Below are 15448 nucleotides of genomic sequence, written 5' to 3'. Positions count from 1 at the left end.
TAAATACGTAATAACAAGGCCATCAGAATAAGGACAATTTCCTGTTTTAGAGTATTGCAATTATTCAACTACCACAAAAACACTCCTATATTTTTTACTTGCCACACATGCAGCATAAGGTAGCGTATAGATTTATTCTTTGTGAATGGAAGCTCGAAGCATGTCAGCACTAAACTCAGCCCATTCACAAATAAGGCCTCCTAATATTGCTAATGCACTGGAGAATACCAAATTAAAGAGGCCATCTACTTCATCAGCACACACACACACACACGCTCACACAGAGGAACTGAAAAGACAGTCCTGGGAGAGTCGCTAAAGAGGAAGCGATGGCAGGAAGTGTCACACAAAAAGGCGCCCAGGGTCAGACTTCAGCCTGTGGCTGCTTCCTGTGCTAACTCCGACCTCCCACGCACATGAACACACCACCTCACAGAGATGGAGCAAACACTGACCCAGAGAAGTGTGGGATGCAAAGAGCTGGTCATTTAATCCTGCCTGACGGCTGATGAGGACAAACTGAACCTGACTAAACTCACTTAGCAGCAGAGAGATGATGAGGTGAAGGTAGTTAAAGTGAAAGAGAAAGTAAAAGTGCAGAGAGGACGAGGAACATGTTACAGTCCGTCAGGTATGAATCCAGTGGCAGTAAGGCCAATCTGTCAGGCACATCACCAAGAATGGACAAATAACAGAAACACTTGACTAGCTCCAGAAGAGCTTTAATACTTCTTGAATGCTGCAATACAAGTCTTAAAAAGGTTGAAGCAAAGCACAGATATGGTGGAGAGGAACTGATTCTCACTGTTTAATAAAACGCTATTCAACATAACCTTGTGAGAAAAAATATGACTTGGCAATTAGTGAACTTTGTAACGGGAAGACCAAGTTTGCATTTTAGATAGCAATCTACTAATTCTGGAATTGCTTGTTGTAGCTTAATAGCTCCTTAATATTATTTATTTACTAGGATTTTAACTGGCCTGAGAGCACATCTCTCACCATCTTACAACGCCGTAATAGGAGCTATACCCCAATCATATGTGAAAGGCACACATGGCCATTGTAATTGCATGGTCATGGTCATTGTGATTTGCATATGGACCTGATCACCGGTTTCATTGTTATGCAATGGGAGGTGATCGGGCTATATATATCTTTTCACAATTTGTATCTTCTCCAGTCTCCAAATAGATAACACTGACAAATACATTTCATACAAGGCTGTATCTGTATAAACTGTCAATACTGCCAGTCAATATTGTGTAAAAACAAGTTCAGATTCAGAGCCAGAGTCTCAGTACCAGACTCGATGTGGATTAATATATTTCCACCAAGAACATCACAATGGCACAGCAGGTAGTGTGGGCCCCAAAAGCAGCATTGTTTCTGGGTATGATCCTAGTCACTGTCTATATTGATATTTTGCATGTTCTCCATGTGACTGCGAGGGTTTTCTGGTGTACATTATCTCCTCCCAAATCCCAAAATCTTGAAGAGGATCGATTGGAACAGTTAAACTGCTTCTCAGAAGTGTAAGTAAGTGAACGAATGGGAATGGATGGGAATGGAATGGATGTTCAGAGGAACCGGACCCACCGGTGGTAAAATATGAAAATGATATAAAATGATATAAAAAGTGCTCACTAATAAAAATCTGAATCTGTATAATTAACATTTTACAATGTAATGGGGGCGGCACAGTGGGTAGCACTGTCGCCTCACAGAAAGAAGGTCCTGGGTTCGATCCCCAGGTGGGGCGGTCCGGGTCCTTTCTGTGTGGAGTTTGCATGTGCTCCCTGTGTCTGCGTGGGTTTACTCCGGGTGCTCCAGTTTCCTCCCACAGTCCAAAGACATGCAAGTGAGGTGAATTGGAGATACTAAAATTGATATAACCTTGTGTGATGAGCAACTACCGTTCCTGTCATGAATGTAACCAAAGTGTAAAACATGACGTTAAAATCCTAATAAACAATCAAACAATGTCATGGGTGCTGTTGGTATGTTCTGTTTTTACAAACGATATAAGAGGGGATAAGCATATCCCCCTCACCCTCCCACCAAAAAATACAGAAAAGCTGAAAAACATCCATTAATAATCAGTTTTACCCATAAGCAGGTGTTTGATTCAGCAGTTATCAGAACGTTTGAGTATAATTTAGCACTTTTACACCAAGAGGAAGTACAGTAGTTCTGTTAACACATTTGTGGCGAGGACAAGCTCAAAGCACAAAATGTCCGAACCTTACCGCTACAGATCACACATTAAAAGGCTTGCACTGCCCCCTGGAGGCCACAATGCAAGCACATGCGCAATACACAACAACACACAGCTTTTCATTGCATATAATCCTGCAGTCTTTATTAGAATGAACTGAGAAAACTGAGGGAGTTCGGTTATGAAATATAATTGCACACCGGATATTAAATTATGACTGAAAGGCCAGTGAGGATTAATCATTACTCTTATATTCATACAGTATTCATACACCAATCAGCCATAACATTAAAACCACCTAAGCTCCACTTACCAAATAGAAGCACTTTGTAGTTCTACAATTACTGACTGTAGTCCATCTGTTTCTCTGCATGCTTTGTTAGCCCCCTTTCATGCTGTTTTTCAATGGTCAGGACTCTCCACAGGACCACTACAGAGCAGGTATTATTTGGGTGGTGGGTCATTCTCAGCACTGCAGTGACACTGACATGGTGGTGGTGTGTTAGTGTGTGTTGTGCTGGTGTGAGTGGATGAGACACAGCAGCGCTTCTGTTGTTTTTAAACACCTCACTGTCACTGCTGGACTGAGAATAGTCCACCAACCAAAAATATCCAGCCAACAGCGCCCCGTGGGCAGCGTCCTGTGACCACTGATGAAGGTCTAGAAGATGACCAACTCAAACAGCAGCAATAGATGAGCGATCGTCTCTGACTTTACATCTACAAGGTGGACCAACTAGGTAGGAGTGTCTAATAGAGTGGACAGTGAGTGGACACGGTATTTAAAACCTCCAGCAGCGCTACTGTGTCTGATCCACTCATACCAGCACAACACACACTAACACACCACCACCATGTCAGTGTCACTGCAGTGATGAGAATGCTCCACCACCCAAATAATCTGTGGTGGCCCTGTGGGGGTCCTGACCATGGAAGAACAGGGTGAAAGCAGTCTAAAAAAGCATGAAGAGAAATAGATGGACTACAGTCAGTAATTGTAGAACTTCAAGATGCTTCTATATGGTAAGTGGAGCTGATAAAATGAACAGTGAGTGTAGAAACAAGGAGGTGGTTTTAATGTTGATCAGTGTATATTTAATACATTAGTCATTCTATTGTCACTGGATCGGTTTCAGAACTACATTAACATGGTGAAAAATACAATTCAGTTCTGTATTAAGTTCAGTAATGTTTAAGAAGGTACTTTGAGGAAAACAAAAAAGGCATTTCTCCACAGTAATTGACTGAAATCTTTACTGGGAATGAGCAGCAAGATTGTGTTGGTACAAAGTGCATGGTCAGCACCAACATTCTTGGCACACTTAGTACAAGACAGGTAAAAAAGGTCATTATGAAAGGTTTGTGTGGTCGTTCAATCACTTTAACATGAAAAATATGAAAGAAACTAAAGAAATATAAAGGTTGTATATACAAAGTATCAAATCACAGGACTAATCACTTTTCAGCCCTCTTATTTCAGTTCTTCATCATCATTTCTTCTCATTTCCTGAATGCAATCTGTCATATTTAATTAGTCATAATTTTTTAAATGCCATCAGAAGGATTAATAACCAAATATGCTGTTTATCTCAAAATGCATCCTGCTTGTTGGTACCCATCAAATATCAATTAAAGAAGAAATATATTTCTTGTTTTGTTCATTTGATCTACACATAATAGATATCTTTACAAAATAGAAAACTGTATAAAGTACTGTTTTTATCCATATGGTGCTGAGCATTATGATGAGCTTTTGAAACACAAGGACTTCATACACCTATGTTGGAAGGTATGGAATAATCAATCATTTGAAGTCCATGCTGTAACTGTTTGGACCCACTGATTTAGTTTAGTTCATTTAGTGATTGAATAATGATACTTCATTGATTTGGCATCAAAAAGATTTGAACAAACAGAACTTACTGTTGTGGAATAAGGAATCTCTCCTATCTCCACCACATGTGGATCGGTTGAGTGGATGTCAGCGACAACAGGGTTGATCTGAGGAAATACAAGCATAGATAATTAAAATACCAAAAATATTTAAATTACATGCACAAATAGGACACCCTTTAGTTGGTCTAGAACATAATTCACTCGAAGGATCTTAACTAATTTGTCAAAAATGTAAGTAGGAATTGTCAGGCGGCACGGTGGCTCGGTGGGTGGCACTGTCGCCTCACAGCAGGAAGGTCCTGGGTTCAATTCCCAGTGGAGTTTGCATGTTTTCCCCGTATCTGTGTGGGTTTCCTCCGGGAGCTCAGGCTTCCTCCCACAGTCCAAAGACATGCAAGTGAGGTGAATTAGAGATACAAATCATCCATGACTGTGTTTGACATTAAAGACTTGAACTGATAAATCTGTAACGAGTAACTACCTGTCCTGTCATGAATGAAACCCACATGACCCAATGTAACCCACATGACGTTATAATCCTAATAAATAAAACTATGATTTGAATGCATTTCCAGTGTGTATTAATTTTAATACTTTAGAGCTTTTGCTACACTCAACAAACATGGGCTACCTTAAGCAGCCGCCTAAGTATCTGTAAATGTAAATCTACAAAACAAAGGAAGACTATAAAATGCCTCCTCCAGTTCCCAATTTAGATTCTCTTAAAGGTCATTATAGATAATAGCAGTTATGGAAGACTTTCAAAGTCAAGAAAAGATCTGAAGAGCCAAAAAATGAACCAGAAAGGCAAAAACAATCCCTATATTAAAGCAAAGGACATGCTAAAAGTGTTAGCTAATACAGAAGCTAAGCACTGTTTCGACTTCATATAGGTTTGCACAAGGTGCTTAAGTGGTGCAGTTGATTGATTGATTAGTTTTTAGCGCCGTACTGAAACACTGGGGTCATTTATACGGCGGTACTCAAGTTGCTTCTTCACTTTGTGCTTAAGGGGTGCAGTGGTAAATTATGTTAGCCCACTATCACTGGGATCCAAGATTTAATCCACAGTGAAGCTAACGGTCAGTCTGGCTGTCTGAGATGGGGTGTATGGCCGTGGCCCAGCGATGTCCTGTCCAGGGTGTGTTACTGCATTGCACCTAGTGATTCTGGGGAATCCAGACATACTGTACCCTGACCAGGATAAAGTAGTGTTTCTCATATGATTGACTTCCAATCTGAACATACACATACTTCTGGAACTTCACATGAAACATGCTTCTATAAAACAGTTATTATCATTATGTAACAGTTTTTTTTTTTCAAATGCCATCAAACTCATTAATAACTAAACCTGAACTGCTGTTTACTGTTGTTTACATGCCACACTGCACTTTATACATGCTGTATAATACTGTAATCGCATCTTATCTTACTTTACTATCTTATGCTATTTTTGTATTTTCTGTACATATGCAAATTCTGCCGAGCATGTAAATTTGTACATTGTCTACATATAGTTTTGTTTGTATATTGTATTGTTTGTTAATTGTAGCGAGATAACAACAGCTGGAAACAAATTCCTTGTGTGTGTAAACATACTTGGTGAATAAAGCTGATTCTGATTCTATGATTCTGTTCCATGGTTAAAGATGAGAGTTGGGAATGTGCATTTTGACCGGTACGAACCTCAACAGTTCCATTTCGGGCATGGTGGGCGTGTGGGGACCTGGGATAGATGTCCAGCAAGTGAGGAGGAGGATCTGGAGTTACTCTCTTGCTGTGTCTACTTAACATCTCCCTGTAATCCAGCACATCGAAATTGGTCTTCCACATCAGAACCTACAAAGTAGCAGAAACAAATGCTCCAAATCAGAGACATGACTCACATCACAGAGTCTGGAGAAATTATAGGAAATTACATTTATTGTTAGTCTACCTGAGAATCTGCTCCACCGGAGGCAAAAAGATCTCCTGCTCGAGAGAATGCCACTGTCAATACTGGACCCTGGGAGCAGATAGGTTTTTTAAGTCAAGCTGCTGAAGTTAACCTGATTGTTTAGCAAATAGTGTATAAATATAAATTATGTTTTTTTAATGAATGGAGCAAACTGTAGAGTGTGGGCGGTTTTACTTTGTGACCATGCAGAGTGTAGATGAGCCTTCCCTCCAGCAGGTCAAGGATCTTCACTGTGCTGTCGCTGGAGCCACTGATCAGGTAGTTCCCAGAAGGGTGGAAGGAAAAGCAGTTGATTGCTGCACTGTGGACTGAGACAGAGAAATGTGTTGAACAAAGGGAGACTCCTGAGTCATAAGGTTGCTTTTCCTGAGAGGGACAGCCTCTCTAAAACATCAGGCTTGTTTCCACCATATTAACCACTTTCAAAGTCAAGGAAAGATCTGGAGAATAAAAAAAATGAACCAGAAAGGCAAAGAACATTAAAACAAAGAACATGCTGGAAGTGTTAGCTGTTACAGAAGTGGTGCACTGTTTTGACTTAGTATGTGTTTGGTAAGTCAAAAACATACTGATTTTACTATCTGGGCCATAGTAATTAGAAGTTCTTGCTTTAGGTGAGGATATTTTGGGAAGAAGCTTGTCATACATGTGCACTTAAACTTGATTTTTGTCACTCCTGCAGAGACTGGATGCAAATTAGTCCAGCCGATGCAGGCGTACGGCCAGTCAGTTGCCAGGTTCAGAGGAAGGATGACCTCTAAATAAACCAGGAATGGGGTGGCAATTTATCTTAGGATGTCACATACTCAACCCTTTAGTTACTTACTGACTAACGCACACTTAGGGGCAATTTAAAAAAGCCAATCCACTGACTGGCACCTTTTTGGGAGGTAGGAGTACACTGGAGTACTCAAAAGAAACATTTGAACACAGAGAACAAAAAAATTACACCAATCAAAGGCAATTTAAAAAAAAAAAGTGAGCAAACAAGCCTGCTTTGTGCAGTGATTTTAAAGTAGAGTAAGATTTACCTTGATAATGTTGGATGAGTTTGTTTGTTCGAATGTCCCATATTTTCAGTGTGTTGTCTGCTCCCGAGGATGCAATACAAGTACCACTGCTGTTAAAGTCCACAAATGTTGCTGGTCTAGAAGAAAAAAAAATTAGATAATTCGGCTAAGCAAACACTTAGACAAAACAAGAAGCAAAGCTACTTTTTTTTTTTTCTATTTATATTTTTTCCCCTCTTTTTTCCCCCCAAGTTTTATCCCCCAGTCTAGTCGTGTCCAATTACCCTGACCGCGTCCTCTATACTGATTCGACCCTTCACCGCTAACTGAGGACGCCTCCCAAATGACATGCGCCCGCTTCGGCACATACAGTCAGTACAGATAGTGCATTTTTCACCTGCACAAGTCGAGTTCATATACTTGACAGGCACTGTGCACGGAGGGCCACACCCCCATCAGCATTATTCCTCAGCCCTGTGCGGGCGCCATCAGTCAGCCAGCAGGGGCCACAGTTGCACCAGTTATGAGGACCTATGATCCAACTTTTTTCCCCTAACCCTGAACAACAGCCAATCGTTGTTCATGCTGCCGCCCAGCCCAGTCGGAAAGGCAGAGCTGAGATTTGATACGATGTATTCGAAACCCCAACTCTGGTGCGCTAGCATACTTTACTGCTGCGCCACCTGAGCGGCCCTAGAAGCAAAGTTACTTATGTTCCAGTTTCTTTCTTACATTGGGTTTTTACGTTGGCTGTCTTGTAAAAAGAACAAATATATACCTGCCCGCCAATCAGAAAGATTTTCTCTGACCACAGTATAATACAGTTTATAGACTCCCCCCCAAGTGCAACCTTAATGTAACTTAAAAACTAATTTCTTGGTACATGTACTAATTAGTGGTAAATTATGCTATCCCACTACCACTGGGATCGAATTCCCAGGTGTGTTATTACCCCGTCAGGAATCCACATATAAAGATATTTGGCTGTCTTTGTGTGGTGGTGGGAGCAAGGGACTGAGATGGATTGGCACCCCTGTCCAGGGTGTGTTTCTGGAAAGCTATACCCAACATGACCTTGACCAGGAAAATGAAATTAAAAATGCATGGCTAGCCACAACATGGCCTTGGAAAAATAGCACTATTGTTGGTGAATGGAATCTGTCTAGTCGTAGTAAGGCTTATTTAAATGCATTCAATCCAAATTCTAATGTCTAGCTCTTTTAGCCAGCAAGAACATCTACAGCAGCGGTCCCCAACCTTATTGCACCATGGACCGGTTTTACATAAGATATAATTTAAAGGACCGGCGGGGGCGGGAGGATTTAATATAGAATAACTATAAAATGGAAAATCAGTGTGAATCCTAAGCTTTTTACACTATAACGAGACGCTGCTCCCACCTAGTGGTGATTGGAGACAATAACACCCAAAGAGTTTTGGAAATTTAATTGCTCTTGTAGCGATCTCTAATTATGTATTCTTTCTGTGCGGCCCGGTAATATATGACCCACGAACCAGTACAGGTCCGTGGCCTGGTGGTTGGGGACCACTGATCTACAGCATGTCAGTTTCTGTTAAATTAATGTTCCCCAATTTTGGCATTTTTCTTCATAATAACAATGGGCAAATAACTGCATTTCATGTTTTAAGCAAAAAATGGATGAATTAGCTGGTAGACTGAAATTTAAGGAAGTTTTAAATGAACACAACTGCTTATTTATTAAAGCCTTAAATTTGTAAAAATTCCAAACAAGCAAAGAAAATAAAAATCTCACCCGCCATAGTCAGTGAAAGTATTGATGCACAAACGAGTGGATGTGTCCCACAGACGAACTGTCCTATCATCTCCACATGATGCCACCAGCCGCCCATCCGGGGAAAATCTGTAACAGAAAGTCTGATTCTCAGAAAACGTAATCACTGAAACAGCTCAAACAGAATCAAACCCAAGGCCCCCTGAACCAGGGAACTTTACAGGTCACACACTACCCCCAGCACATCGACTCATCGATTGCAGTAGCTTTCATACAACAACAGTTACCCTTTTGGAACCAAAAGGGTAACTATTCTATGAAGCTCTCTACGCTCTGTTCTTGAGCTAATCTGAAGGCCACATGAAGTTTGGAGGTCTGTAGCGATTGACTCTGCAGAAAGTTGGCGACCTCTGCGCACTAGGCGCCTCAGCATCCGCTGACCCCGTTCTGTAATTTTACGTGGCTGAGTTGCTGTCATTCCCAATCGCTTCCACTTTATTATAATACCACTGACAGGATGCCACCTGTGCAACAAGTCCAGTCGTGAAATTTCCTCGCTACTGTCACGGTACCACTGACTCTCAGAAAACGTAATCACTAAAACAGCTCAAACCCAAGGTCCCCTGAACCCAAAAACTTTACAGGTCACACACTACCCCCAGTGCATCAACTTTATTGCAGTAGATGTCATACAACAAAAATTACCCTGTTGGAACCAAACTAGAGAAACAGCAGCTGCATACCTGGCACAGCGCACCCAGTTGGTGTGTTGGTTGAGCGAGTAGATGAATTTCTGCCGATGCACACTCCACACTTTTACTGATTTGTCATCTGAGGCAGTGACCAGTCTCTGTCCATCAGCTGAGAAGCTCACGCTGCGTACTGTAGCTGTGTGCGCTTTAAAGACGGTTGACTCTCCTTTACTGATAATACAAAAGGAATCATTTAGACAAAACAAGAAAAGCAAAGTGACTAAATAATTACAGAATTAAATTCTTGCATAATAATTCTTACATGTTCGGCACCCATAATCGCACCGTTTTGTCCCTGGATGCAGATGCCACCAAGTCCCCAGACGGAGAGAACTGGACAGCAGTTATGACATCTTTATGTCCAACGAATCTGAACGCTCTTGCTTTTGGGTTTAGATTCCACACCATCAGAGTCCTGTCACTGGATCCTGTGGCTGGAACAAAACTTAAGTTCTAGTTGCAATAGCAGTACATAACTTTTGGGGATTAGAAGTGCTAATTCAGAGGTTAGGATACTTGACTTTTGTTCGGTAGGCCGCTGGTATAAGCTTCACCACTGCCAAGGTGCCACTGTTAGGCCCCTGAGCGATGCCCCTAACCCTCAATTGCTCACACTGCAGTCAATCACAAGTGTAAGCCACTCTGGTTCAAAGCATCTGCTAAATGCTATAAATGTTTCATAGCTGCCTCCCTAACTGCACTGTGCTCTACACAGTGTGCTACTATACTTGTCTTAGGGCAGTTATTGCTTGGTGGTTAAGGTAGTGTACTTATTTGCTTGTATTTTTTCTTTTTTTTTATTCTTATTTTATTTTAATTAACCACTTTTTCCTAGTCAGGGTCACGGCAGGTCTGGTTCCACCAGGAAACATTGATAACAAAGCAGGAATATCCTGAACAAGGTACTGATCTATTGCAGGGCTTTGGCCATTCCCACATTAGACAATGCCTAACTGGCCAATAACATAGCTGAGATTCAAACCTTCAACCTACTACAGCGTTAAAATAGACACCAAAAGAATAAGGACATACATTAATATTCAATCTACATACCCAGCTGCTTATTGTTGGGACTAAAATCTCCACACGTGACAGCATCTTTGTGACCTTTAAAATGTCTCTCAAGAGTGGGGTCCTCCTGAAATGAGAAGACAAACACATGGCAAAAACAGACAGTTGAGTTTTTGGTACCAAACAAGCTTTAAGGGGTCAAGTGAAATTGTCATTCCAGACAATGCCCAAAATATTTTAGTCATTTGCAATAAAACTATGCATACTTGTTTTTAGATATAATATTGTGTTGATTATTGAGTGTAGGTTTCAGCAGACATGTGTTCACACCCATACTTACCCAAAAATGACTCACATAATAAGCACCATGAATAGCCCTATATACACCGAGTGTGTGCTGTTCTTAAAAGGTCACGTTGTGAGTAATGTTATGGTTTGCTGGCTGTAGCGTAACAATTACTCACAGTACTGTTAATAACAGTTCATGTAAGTCATGTTATAGTCTCCTAGCAGTGTAGCCGTAGTTAAATTACTGTTAATAAATGTGAGTTTTGTTATGGTTTACTGGAAGTGCAGCAGTAGTTGCATCACCGTGGCTAATAGGTCCTCAGGTCGGGTTGTGAGTTATGTTATGGTTTACTTGGTGAGTTTAGCAGTAGTAACATTATTGTTAATAACAGTTTGGGTTGTCAGTTATGTTCTGGTTTACTTGATGAGTTAAGTAAACCATAGCTAAGTGGGTAGCACTGTCGCCTCACAGCAAGAAGGTCCTGGGTTCGATCCCCAGGTGGGGCGGTCTGGGTCCGTTCTGTGTGGAGTTTGCATGTTCTCCCCATGTCCGCGTGGCTTTACTCCGGGTGTTCCAGTTTACTCCCACAATCCAAAGAGGTGAGGTGAATTGGAGACACTAAATTGTCCATGACTGTGTTTGACAATAAACTTGTGAACTGATGAACCTTGTGTAATGAGTGACTACTGTTACTGTCATGAATGTAACCAAGTAATTATATTACTGTTTGGGTTGTGAGTTATGTTATTGTTTGCATGGTGAGTTTAGCAGTACTTACTCACATTACTGTTAATAACAGTTTGGGTTGTTAATTATGTTATGGTTTACTTGGTGAGTTTAGCAGTAGTTACATTACTGTTAATAACAGTTTGGGTTGTGAGTTATGGTTTACTTGGTGAGTTTAGCAGTAGTTACATTACCGTTAATAACAGTTTGGGTTGTTAGTTATGGTTTACTTGGTGAGTTTAGCAGTAGTTACATTACCGTTAATAACAGTTTGGGTTGTTAGTTATGGTTTACTTGGTGAGTTTAGCAGTAGTTACATTACTATTAATAACAGTTTGGGTTGTTAGTTCTGGTTTACTTGGTGAGTTTAGCAGTAGTTACATTACTGTTAATAACAGTTTGGGTTGTTAGTTCTGGTTTACTTGGTGAGTTTAGCAGTAGTTACATTACTATTAATAACAGTTTGGGTTGTTAGTTCTGGTTTACTTGGTGAGTTTAGCAGTAGTTACATCACTGTTAATAACAGTTTGGGTTGTTAGTTATGGTTTACTTGGTGAGTTTAGCAGTAGTTACATTACTGCTAATAACAGTTTGGGTTGTTAATTATGTTATGGTTTACTTGGTGAGTTTAGCAGTAGTTACATTACTGTTAATAACAGTTTGGGTTCTGAGTTATTGTTTACTTGGTGAGTTTAGCAGTAGTTACATTACTGTAAATAACAGTTTGGGTTGTTAGTTCTGGTTTACTTGGTGAGTTTAGCAGTATCTTGGTAATGTAAATGTTAACAGCAGTTTGGGTTGTTAGTTATGTTATGTTTACTTAGTGAGTTTAATAGGAGTTACTTTGCTGTTATTAACAGGTCAGGTTATGAGTTATGTTATAGTTTCCTGAAAGTGTAGCAATAGTTACTCACATTAATTTTAATCGGATAGTAAGTTTAGAATTATATTAATGTTAATAACAGTTTGGGTTGTGAGTTATGCTAACGTTTATTTGGTAAGTTTAGCAGTAGTTAGCAACCAACTTTAGTTAGCTAGTCACATTAGCAGATTTAAAGCAGATAGCGAGTTCACTTATTTTATTAAACTGTAGCCACTTACCAAAACAGACGCCATTGGACCGTGTTAGATGTGATTAAGTTTTGAAACTCCTCGCATGTTTGTTGTTATTACAGAAGAAGGTACAAACACCGGTTCCATTTGTAAATCCAGCGCTAGGTTCTCTCTGTCAAACCGGGCGCCTTTTACTCAGCCAGGCCGCCTCAATCAAATCCGAACAATCGATTCAGGAACTGTTGATGCACAGTGATAGCCGATCGGCTTTATTGGTTGGAGATGTTTGGTTTATGATACGATATAATGCTAGGGAAGATATAATTTGATTATGTGATTATATATGTGTGAGTGTGTATATATAATAAATAAAAATGTAAAATTTATTAAAAGAATTTTTTGGTGTAAATATGACAATAAACGACTAAAATCATTGATAGGTATGTTACAACACTATTGGGATTACAGTGATTCTGCAACTGTTTCTGTAAATAAAAGATTAAAACATATATTTCTTAGAATGTTTTATATGTTGACAGCATCCTGTAAATATGGCAAACTCTGCTAAGTGAAACTATACATACAGCACATTGTTTGTCCCAGATCTTTTTGCCTTGAGCAGCTGATTTTAATAGCCAATAACATGTTTCTGGCATTGTTCTAGTTGTGGTCTTTGACTATAATCCTGGCTCTTGCGTCTTGACAGACGATCTTAGCAGCTGTTTGTGGATGCATGAGACGTGCGTTCGTGACTTATCCTTTCGATATTGGAAAGACAGGGGTGACTGCATTTGGAACAGGGAAAGATTATCCCAAGGGGTGTTGAAGAAGATGCAGCTCTGTCTTTCCTGCGTTGATTCATTAGTTCTTGGTTCTGAGGCTCCTGTGTGGATTGCTTCTCTCCATTTGCTCCTGTCCTTTGCTAGCACAGCTTGGGACGTCCTCGTTGCCGTTGTCCACCAACAAGGGCACCAAACAGGAGCTGCTTGGGTATACGAGTGTCCTCCATCCGCTTGATATGACCAAGCCATCTTATTTTCCTTTTGCTTAGGATGGTTGCAATGGAGTATTGGTGAGACAACTCGAGAACTCTGGTGTTGGACACATGATCCTGCCAGGATTTTGCGTAGGCATCACAGATGGAATGAGTTTAGTTTTCGCTCTTGTGCCTTGTAGATGTCTCTGAGGCATAGAGAAGAGCACTCAGCACACAGGCACCATAGATCTGGGTTTTTGTCTTTGTTGCAAGGTATTTGTTCTTCAAATCTTGCAAATTTGGTCTTTGACTATATATACTATAATAAAGAATTCAAGCAAATTCCTTGTTTTTCTGGCACAGGCTTTACTTTGCAAAGAAATCCACATAAGCTCAATACAGTCAAGGCCAGGACTTTTAAAATTCAAGCATTTTTGTGTAATTATTTTGTTGTTTTTGTGCCATTGTCTTGTTGCATTCTACATTAAACTTTACTAGACGATGGATCAAAGATTTGCTAAAGAATTTTGAGGTAATCATTCTTTGTTAAATTCTTTTAATTGTTTTATTTTAAATCTTCAGCAATGCTCCAGCTTTACTAGCAGCAAAACAGCCAGGACCATAATACTGTCACTGTCACCGTGTCTGAAATTAGATAAAGTGTATTTGGAATAACTTTTCATTTGATTTTTATCAACCGCATTAACCTGGAAAGGGAAACACTGGATGCGTGCCAATGCATCACAGGCCTTTGGCCATCCCCCCTCAGACATTGCCAATCATGTCTGTGTATATGCCTGTCTAGCCAACAGCACTGGGATAACTTCTATAAATATACTTTTGGTTATTATAACCATATCTGATGGCAGAAATCTCCTACAGAAAGCCTTATCTTTGTCTCTATGCCCATGGCAATGTAAAGCTCACCTGACTGTAAACTTGACAAAGAGCCCAGTTTTTTAGTCTTTACTTATAGACAGTTTGTACAGAATGTATGATTTTGGGATCTGGAGTTGTCTGGAAATGGCTCCACATGACATTAGTGAAAATCCATGATTTGCTTTCTAGGATCTGCACAGATTTTTTCTATTAACATTTCTAGTATAGCACTTGTGGCTTAGTCTAAATGGGTGCAGCCCTTTGTTATGGCCACAGAGAAGTTCAGCTGTAGTTAATCCTTCTAGCTTGCAGGCCATGCCACAAAGTTACATAATGATATAAAACTTTATACACTAACACATAAATAATGTGGTAAACCTGCTCTAGAAAACCAACACTAACTTTAACTGTATGAATTGCAGATGTTACTTACGTGATGTTTGGGTGCATCAGGCATGATGGGTCAATTGTTTGGATCAGCTGTTGTATTAACACAATTAATAGTTAAGCCATTGAAGTTACTAAACCATTAAAATGGTTACAATTATAATTATATTGTTGTTACTACACAAATCAAAATACTTGAATTGTAAATGCACATCATTTGTAGAACAGGTGGCTTTAACTGATCGAAAGCGTCGAGGGAGGCGTCTCACTAAGCTGTGTTTCAAATCGCTTACTGTATACTAAATGCGGTACTAAAGTACAATGTGTTGTGCTCTACTTAGGGACACTACGTAGTTTGACGGTGTGGACTTTAGACGCCACCCTCACAAGGCACACTGTGCGGTGGTGCACGGCACGCTAACCTCTGCTAAGCAACCGCTGCTAGGCAACTGCTTCAAACGTTAGCGTCAAATAAGCTAACAATGGTGTCTCAACAAGAGCTGTGTTGATTGGATAAACTTTAACAAACGGACCAAT

General features: G+C 40.2%; 1 protein-coding gene across 4 annotated transcripts in view; it reads right to left on the bottom strand.

The window, feature by feature from the left end:
* poc1b (POC1 centriolar protein B) overlaps window positions 1-15115 on the bottom strand; it is an 88067-nt gene extending 72952 nt beyond the window's left edge. For 2 of the 4 annotated variants that reach the window (XM_063000750.1, XM_063000751.1), the window contains exons 1-10: window positions 14958-15115; window positions 10644-10728; window positions 9853-10024; window positions 9582-9761; window positions 8860-8967; window positions 7106-7221; window positions 6249-6382; window positions 6054-6122; window positions 5804-5956; window positions 4142-4219 (exon numbers count right to left, since the gene is read on the bottom strand). In XM_063000750.1, the coding sequence (XP_062856820.1) occupies window positions 4142-4219; window positions 5804-5956; window positions 6054-6122; window positions 6249-6382; window positions 7106-7221; window positions 8860-8967; window positions 9582-9761; window positions 9853-10024; window positions 10644-10728; window positions 14958-14981 (1119 nt within the window). In that variant the 5' untranslated portion in view covers window positions 14982-15115. Of the gene's footprint in view, window positions 1-4141; window positions 4220-5803; window positions 5957-6053; window positions 6123-6248; window positions 6383-7105; window positions 7222-8859; window positions 8968-9581; window positions 9762-9852; window positions 10025-10643; window positions 10729-12717; window positions 12820-14957 lie in introns of those variants that run through there. The other 2 variants (XM_063000748.1, XM_063000749.1) reach the window with 2 other exon arrangements.
* Window positions 15116-15448: the final 333 nt, after the last annotated feature.

The sequence above is a fragment of the Trichomycterus rosablanca genome, chromosome 8, assembly GCF_030014385.1.
Source record: "Trichomycterus rosablanca isolate fTriRos1 chromosome 8, fTriRos1.hap1, whole genome shotgun sequence".
Classification (NCBI taxonomy): domain Eukaryota; kingdom Metazoa; phylum Chordata; class Actinopteri; order Siluriformes; family Trichomycteridae; genus Trichomycterus; species Trichomycterus rosablanca.
This window is presented reverse-complemented; position numbering and strand designations above follow the sequence as displayed.